Source organism: Lactuca virosa, chromosome 8 (assembly GCF_052849685.1).
Source record: "Lactuca virosa cultivar CGN04683 chromosome 8, Lactuca_virosa_CGN04683_v6, whole genome shotgun sequence".
Taxonomy (NCBI): domain Eukaryota; kingdom Viridiplantae; phylum Streptophyta; class Magnoliopsida; order Asterales; family Asteraceae; genus Lactuca; species Lactuca virosa.
Genome location: NC_136433.1, coordinates 267,266,349 through 267,275,538, shown reverse-complemented (window position 1 = coordinate 267,275,538; position 9,190 = coordinate 267,266,349). Strand labels below are relative to the sequence as shown.

General features: G+C 33.8%; 1 protein-coding gene across 1 annotated transcript; it reads right to left on the bottom strand.

The window, feature by feature from the left end:
* Window positions 1–6,911: 6,911 nt before the first annotated feature.
* On the bottom strand, window positions 6,912–8,163 carry LOC145128545 (uncharacterized). The gene is made up of 2 exons (XM_079063347.1): window positions 7,537–8,163; window positions 6,912–7,383 (listed from the first exon to the last, which is right to left on the bottom strand). Exons 1-2 carry the CDS (start codon window positions 8,017–8,019, stop codon window positions 7,156–7,158), a joined length of 711 nt encoding a protein of 236 aa, XP_078919473.1. The 5' UTR covers window positions 8,020–8,163; the 3' UTR covers window positions 6,912–7,155.
* Between the last annotated feature and the right edge of the window lie 1,027 nt (window positions 8,164–9,190).

Genomic DNA, 9,190 nt, shown 5'->3' with positions numbered 1-9,190 from the left:
ACTTTGGCCCCTTTGTTAGGGTTTACGTTCCAAGGTGTTCTTGGACCGTAAACACCTTTGATCCTTTGATTCCTTGTGTTTTCTAGATGATTAAGAAGTGTAACAAGCCTTATAACAAGCCAATGTAAGAGTACTTACTATGTAGAAGCTTGAAAGGGTGCTAAAAGTCCAAGAACACTAGTGTGTGTTCTTGATGTTCTTGGTGAAACTTGAAGATCTACACTTTTGGAATGATTTCACGGATGGAATCATGTAAGATCACTAGATTAAGTAAGATATCAACTTTTTAGGGATAGAAACACTTACAAAGTTGAAGATCAAGAAGAAAAGTTGGATGATACTTGAGAGGATTTGAGTTTGGATCTCGAAAATGTGAAAAAGTGGTAAATAATGACTTAGTGTCATATTTATACCCCCTTTTAGGGTTTACGGCCGAAAACACCTTTGTTTAGGCCGTAAACTCCAAACTCTTGGAGTTTTGGGACATTATTGTTGCACAATAAACCCTAGGGCATCCTCTCTCCTGTTATCTCCTAAAGTACTAACTTCTAAACACTCAAACTTACTCCAGAAAGCTTGAAAGTTAGCAGAAACTGTTCTGACTTCTATTGAAGTGAATGGTTGTACATAATAGAAATTTCGGTTTGTCACAGTTTACAGCTAGGAAACCCTAATCTGACTGCTTAAGCCCTAAGCAGCCCATGGACTCCCTCTTTAGAAGCCTTGGACGATTTCTAATGGGTTTCCCCATAGAATTCGTCCACTCCAACTTCTATGGAGTCCATTAGCCCATCTATGTAATTATCTTATAATTACACAATAAGTCCCTTAAGTTTAATTAATCTCTTTTAGCGACAAAATTAATTCTTAATTAATTCTTGACTAATATTAATTAAACAATATGATTTCTCCTTTAATATATTATTCTCATAATATATTAATAAATCATAATTAAACCTTTCTCTTCTTAATTCATCCTACATATTGCTATGGTGAAGGCAACCCAAAAGGACCATGCCCATAATTGAGTCAAGTACATACCAAAATAGTTATGGACTTAGACACTAATCCAACAGGTTTAACTACAGTGTCCAACATCTAAATAATTGTATGTAGTTCTCACTGTGATAATGTTTCTTGTATGTATGCATGTTAGTATACTTCTTATAAAATACTTAGATTTTAAAAGTATACTTTTCGTCAGAGCGCTTCAGCCTCATTGTATTTATAGTTGTATATATTTTGTGGTTTGATATACTTAGTTCACTATAAACAATGCTTTGATACCAATCTGTCACACCCCCAAACCGGAACTGCGGAAACGTTCGGGGTGGATGACGTCATGTACAGTATCACAAAAATTGCAAAATAGTAATCAAAGTACAACAACCATTGCATTGATAAAGTATAGTTTTACATTCGTGTTCAAATCAACGTATACTTGACACCAAAAGGTACAACAAAAACTAAAAGACTTTAGTCTATGAAGCTCTGTCTTCTCAAAACCTATGGATACATGTTTACTGATTTCCTGAGAATACAAGTAATTTTTAAAAGAGTCTCAACAATTCAGTTGGTGAGTTCATAATCATGTTTGTAATTGAAATCTGTCATTTGTTCCTTGAAATGTAAGTATGTTTTCCCAGAAAATCCTATATTTTCTGTTGTAATCGTGTTGTAGTCTTAATACCCTAAGACCAAAACGTGTAAATGTTATTGTACTCTGAGATAGTATAATGTAGTTTTCATTCACATAAAACCATGAAAATTATGTTTTCTCTGTATTGGAATAGTATTCTATATTTGTACTTGTATAGAAATTGTGTAATTGTAAGTGCCTGGATTCACCAGCTGTACTGTAAAATAATGTATTATACTTTTATTATTTAATAAAACTATGTGAAGTTGTTTACTTATTCATACACTAATCATATTGTTCAATACCAAATTGTGAGTTATCATAACCATGCTTGATGACCTCAGATGGCATGAACACGACGTTCTTCAGGCGTCGCAATCGGTACGCCATTTGTCACCCCAGGCCTGCCGGCCTAACTGTAGCGAACAGTTAAGGTGCGGGATTGTCAGTCCCGTATAGATCTATACACAAGTGTCACGCTCTCACTCCAGGAGACTCTGGTTATAATTTCAGGACTTGGTTGATACTTAGATAAGTACATGAAGTGTGTCTCACAAATACAATATTGACGGTTACGTGTAGAATAATCAAAAAGTCCTTTTATGATAAATAACAGTACATATATTTCCTAAACTATAGTTATTATAGTTTATATCTTTGTTTTCTGTAATATATTCTGAACTTGGTAATATAGTGCATATGATCCATAAACTATTCTTATTATAGTTTATATGTTCATTTTCCGTATTGTATTTCAACTGTGTTAACTGATATGTTAGTTCCATAAACTATACCTATTATAGTTTATATGTAAGTGTTCTACTGAAACGAAAACCTATGTATTTTTAATGATTTGGCAAGTTTAATCGTAAAATCCGTGATAAAGCTGTTCCGTGAAATTTAACATTTGTGTCCAAATGGTACTAAAATAGATTGCAAAAATAATATTTTTGTTTAACAAGTTTAATTGATTTTATACTTATATAAATATAATATTTATATAATAATGATTAAAAAGGCGGTGGAATAAATAATTTCACTCTAAGCCCACAACCAAACAAGAAACATGAAATAGAGCAAAATCATCAATTCTAAGCCTGTTGAACCTTATATATATATATATATATATATATATATATATATATATATATATATATATATATATATATATATGTTTTTAATAACGACAACGATTGATAAAATATTGAAATCATTTAGATATTAACACAAAATTTCTTGTGTTACACTTGTATTCCCCCCTAAAACAGTGAAAATCGTGAAAACGTAGGGGTATGAACTCACCTCGGGTGTGTTCTTGGCTGTGAAACAGCGTAAGTGGCGATGTTCTTCGCGTTAAAATATGTGAAATTATTCGATGTCCTAATAGTATTTAAACATATAATAATATGTGAATATATATAATTAGTAAAATAAGTGCTGCGTAAACACTAGGTTCACAAAGTATACTTACCAAAACTTGTAAGAATTTGGAAGTAAAATAGCCTCCTGAAGTTGTTTGATCTTGGAATGAAAGGAAAATGAGTTTGATACATGAGAGAGTTTGGGTATTGTTTTCGTTCACTGGGAATAAAAATGAGGAATGATTCTATTGTGCATCTTAAATATGAAGTAAAAAAGGTAGGCGGTTATTTGGTAATTGAGATTAAATCATCTTGAAATATGTGCCAAAGGATAAGAGTTGGAGATTTCGGCCTAGAATCTAACCGGGAAAGGGAATCTTCGGTCAAAATGTCCAGCCGAAATCACGTGATTTCGGTCCAAGCTTCTACCTAGAAAGGGTTTGTAGTAAGATGTTTTGCGGTCCGAAGTGGATCCATTCGCACGTTTGCGGTCATGACCTAAAACCCGATTTCGGTCCGAGGGGGTGGCGTCATGTGAGGGTTCTCGGTGGTGATTTCGGTTCTAAAGTGCTCCAATCTTTTGAGTTTTCGTTCCACCCACATGGTTTTGGACCCCCATAAAATCGAAAACTTCACACTTAAGAATACTTCGCTATTAAGAAACTTTTACAATTAAATAAATGTTAATAAAGTTTTTACTTAATTTAAGTTATTTTTGACTTTTGACTTTTGTTGACCCCTTTTTACTCATTAATGTCTTGTTACCTTGCATTAGCTTATTATAACTTAAGTTAACATGGGTTTTCAACACATATACTTAAATATAACCCATTTAAGTATGGTTCATGAAAGTCATAATCTTGTTGTATCAAGATACATTGCGAATCTACTGGTACATGGTTTGAAATTTACACCTAGTTTGTTCTAGGAAATTTCCAGTTGTGACACATGAGATAAGGCCATTTTCATGGAAGAAGAATGCCATTTTTGGAGTTTGGAGCTTTTTGGGGCATGTAAAGTCACCAAGTTCGTGACTTTATAGTTCTAGAGGTCCTAAATGGATTGGATCTACGTTTTGGGTAGCATGGATTAAGCATTAAGTGCTTAATGGCCGGTTTTTGGAATATGGACGCGAACGCGCTGCGTAAGGTCTGGGAACGCCCTGCGTTCCCGTTGGGGCTCGCGATCTGGACTGGTGAGGAACGCTCAGCGTTCCACAAGGGAACGCCTTGCGTTCGTTACGTCAGTGGACTTCCTTGGACCATTTTCTTGTACTTTACTACTATGGGCCTTAGTGGATCATCATTTTGGGCTTTATTGGACTATGTCTTATTTTGGGTCTAGGGTTGGGCCCAATTTAGAAAATTAGGCCAATGGTGGGCCATTAGTGGGCTTGGGAAGTCTACCTAGTATTGGGCCTTTCATGTTATGGTTTTGGGCTTTAGGCATGGACCAAATTAGATTAGGGGTAAAATGGTCATTTTACCCTAAGAAGGATTATTGGGTTTTGACTAAGTGTTATTTTGTACTAATAGCTCGGGGGAGTCGTCGGAGCAGCCGTTAGAGATTTTCTACCGTGAGATTCAGCATTCAGGTGAGTTTTCCTCCTGTATGAATGGGTCGAAGGCACCAATGTCGACCCGTATTTATGACTGTATGTATTCCAGACTAAGGTCCTATGTCAGGCGGTGCCCGATGTATGTTTATATCCTTTTCGGATTTCAATCCGATGTCGGGCGGTGCCCGATGAAAGTTTGTATGCTTGATGTCTTCGTGGTTCTTGCATGTGTCTGTATTTGTATGCTTGATGTCTTCGTGGTTCTTACGATTGGTTGACTTTGAAAATAGTGGTTCCTTTAAGAACTTACACTGATACGTTTTGCCTCTGACCGAGTTTTGGGTTGCTCTTGGAGGGTTACAGGTATTGGATGCTTTTTGATTCTTGTGTATTCGGGTCTGCTGGGCTTGGACCATTTTACCCCTACTATCTTTATATACTGAAAATAGTGAAATGTAACAGATAAGAGTCCCTATTTTTCCCCTGATTTGTAATTATTTTACCCCTAATGTCAAGGAAAATTGAATCTTTGGTCTCATCTTACCCTTGCTATCTTCAATGGGCTATCCTTGGTACCATTCTTTTTGTCAATATCTAAAAAAAGAGTAAAGTATGTTGCTATTTCCTATGGTAATTATGATCAAATTTATTGTTTAAGACTTTTAAGTCATGGATTAGAGAATAATTTAAGTCATAGCTATTTTAGAGAATATATGATTAAATTTAATGTTTAAGATTTTTGTTACATGTTCGTAATATAATAAAGAATTTAGAATTGGTTTTCATCTTAATCCTTTTTCCCAACAGTTTTAGATTCATGGGTAATTCTTTTCTTTCATCAAAATTATTAATTTCATTTATTGTTGGTATATTTTGATGTTGTGATAGAAACAAATGAAAGTATGTTACAAGTTAGGAGACTGTTTAGGGACTTAAAAAGGATTTTAGCTACAACAAGATTGAAAGTCCTCCTGGCCATTTTGAATGGGAAATTGATTGTTACAGTAGAATGTCACGTTTCCAAACTTTTACCATTTTACCCCTGGTGGTTGATATTGTTTCAGAGTTAAACAACCAAGTTCATTGAATGTTTGCCTTTTTGGTTCATGTTTTTTCAATTGTAATATTCTTGTGTGTATCTGCAAACTTTTGTTTTTTTTTCTTATTAAGCAATAATAGGAAATGCAACGTGTAGAAACAATAGCACTTGAGGCTCCATCAAGTATTGTAACAGATACATTTTATATGTTTGTAACATATAACGTTTTACTTTAACTCTAATGCTTGGTGTGTGATTTGGTCATTCAAGGAAATGAAATCAGAAGTTGCAATGTTGTTTACCGTCAATTTTGCTTTCCCACATGGAAAAACATTCAGAGATGTTTCTTTTCTCTATGTGGTTTGCCTTCTTTTAGTTTTTTACTGCAGTTAGATCCGTTTTCTTTGTTTCCGTTTTGATAATTTTTTTGGGGTATCCAACCCCGCAAAGCGGGGACTCTTCCCTAGTTTATTATAATGATCATCATCAATTATATCCTACACGGCTACACATATCATTTATTTCATCTATATCTTTACCACTTAATATATGAATTTATTTAGATATGTTTTTGTTTAAAAGTTTGATTATTTATTAAATAAATAAATAAAATATAATATTTGGGGTATCACATATCCAAAAAAATAAATAAATAAAATCATTATCTGAATCCGACGAAAAATCATATATTCGAAATTTCGGATTGGATTTTTAAATTTTAAGTTGGAAACTTTGGGTTCAAATATTTTTGAACCCTACTACCACTACAACAAACCATAGGGACCAAGAGTGTAATTTACCCAAAACTTTATTGACACTATTCACCTCAAATTAATTGCCTTCAAATTGATTTCAGGTGTTGTCTTTGTTCTTTGAAGTTGATAATTCAAATCTCAGGGACACATATAGATTTGACACATATAGATTTAAGAGTAAGTTTCCAGAAATAGAGTATTTGTATTTCAAACAATAGAAAAGATGGTGAAAAATATTGAAAGAAATTGTGATTTGATATCAATAAAATTAATAAATATAAAACATATGCAAATTTCTCATAAACATATTTCTCGAATTGTTTTACGAAACTAAATAGTAATGATCTTACACTTCTACGTGCAAATATATTTTGCAAATTTTAGTGAATTTAACAATATATTCACGAAATCATTTTTTGTCTACCAAAATTTTAACTAACCAAACATAAATCTTTTCATGAAATGATGATAATCTTGTGATAGAAGTGGGAAAGATAATCATTTGATGTAATTGGTCTTATAGATTTGGGATTTTCGTGAAATAATAACAAACAAAACAAAAAGTGAAATTGGCTTAATTTATACAAGATCAAATCCCATTTTGCTAATGGAACAAAAATAATTAATGTACAAAAGAACAGAAACATACAACTAATTAATATTCCCTGCTATTAAGTGTTTGTTAATAACAACAGATAAAGATATTGTTACGTTATCTGAACTGAGATTACTTTTTCTCCTCTATGTAAACATGTATTTATACTGTACTTACATAACATAGATATACAAGTATACAACTGATTCTATGGCATCGAGTTCAAATCAAATTCAGCGATTCTCGTTGATTTACTCGTGCAGTTGACCGGAGAAGACATGTAGTCGCCGGATATTTTGTTACGTTGACGGATTTTCTTCAGTTTTCCGGCGGTTGAATCGGAGTTTGACTGAAATGAAGTCGTTTCGTCTTGTTCCGCCATCGGAGACGACGGCGTAAGGTGGTTTGTGTTCGCCGATGAACAATCGAAGTCATCCTGAATATAAAATGAACATCGTTAATATCAAAACTATTAATAGATCTAAAAATTAGCGAAGATAGTTGAAATTTGCAAGATTTTGGGGGAATAAAAAAAAAAAACCCACAATCGATCAACGAAATCACGAATATCAAAGGATAATTGTTGTACCTCAGAGGTAAGATTAAGATCTACAAAATTCTGGCGTTTTCGCTTCATTGAAACGCCTCCGTCGGAAATCGATAAATCTCCGCTGGTAGATGAACTAGTTGCCGGTGGGAGCGGCGTCGATGACGACGGCGCAACGTGATTATCAATTTCATTCACTGAAACCTCTAATTCAAGCTCATCGGCGTACACATCTCCGTCGTATTCATCGTTACCTCCGACTTTCTCTTCTCCGTTATCTTCATCGTCGGAAATATCTTCAACAACACACTTTGCACAGATCGACGCCGTGGAAGGACAAAGTTTCTCGCCGGAGGCAGTCCAAATCGTCGGAGACTGACATAGTTGGCAAAGAAGGTTCCTCGAATGTCTTGCTACAAGGAAGTTGGCTGAATGAACTTTCGCATCACAGCTCCAACATAAGCTAGCCATGTCTGATTCACAGTATACTTTAGCCGTAGATTTGCAAAGCACACATCTCTTCATCTTCGTTTACAACTTCAGATCCTAGAAATTCTCTCTCGAAATCAAATACTTGAATAATGAATACTTTGGAATTGGTTGAACTTGAAGGAGAATATGGTGAGAACAAGAGAAAGATGATGTGATTTGTAAGCGAATAGCTATGACGACACCACTTGCTCTCACCTGTTGAAACCACCCTGGCTTTCGATATATATAACGAAAATGCCACTGAATTAGAAAGTAATTTATCTATCATTTCAACTTTTGGAAAACCTGATTTATTTTTTTCTTTAAGTTTTTATTAATTTCAAAAATAAAATTGTAAGGTATCGAATTTTTTTTGTTTTTCTAATAGGGTTAAATATATACATACAAAACTTTATTTTTGAAGTAATTTAACAAAACATTTTTTACATTAATTATACAACCATGTATTCATTAAGATTTTTTTATTGCAAAATTAATTAAAACTGGAAACATTTTTTCGAAGGAAATGTAATGTAATTCACCAAAATTGTAGATTTCATGTAATTATAACGCGTTTGATAAATAACAGACTTTTTGTAACCTTTTAATAATCATAGTAAGAGGCGGATTATGAATCGATCGGATTCAAAATGTTGGGTTCATAAAATTTAAGTCAATGGATCAGTTGAATCTGAATCAGTCAAACATTAATATGTGTTGAATGAAGATAAGATATCTTGTTGTTTTGCCCTGATACAACCGCTTTTATTTCATTCTTTCTTTACATGCTGAAACATCTTAGTGACTCACGTGTGTCCTCCGACCTCTGACCTCCATCGCCAACACCATATTAACCTTCTTTGGTGCCAATAAAAACGCTGTTAATTTATTTATATTTTTGTTGTGAACCAACGCCTCCAACAATCTGTCATTGCGATTGCCTCCGATCGAGTCATTGTAATTACGATTACATCCACTAGTGTTTTGGTGTTCATCTGTAATTGCCTATGATCGATGCCTTTGTCTCTTCAGCTCATCGAAGCTTCTCTCACCGGGCAAGTGCTTTTACTTTGTTCATCTAGAATTCCTCCAATCGACACTTTCTTCTCTTACCAACGAGACATCTTATCCATTATTTATGTATAAATCCAAGAGAAACTTGAACTAAATTGTTTGAATTCAATGGAAATTGAAGTAAATTGAAGTATTTATTATAAATCATATT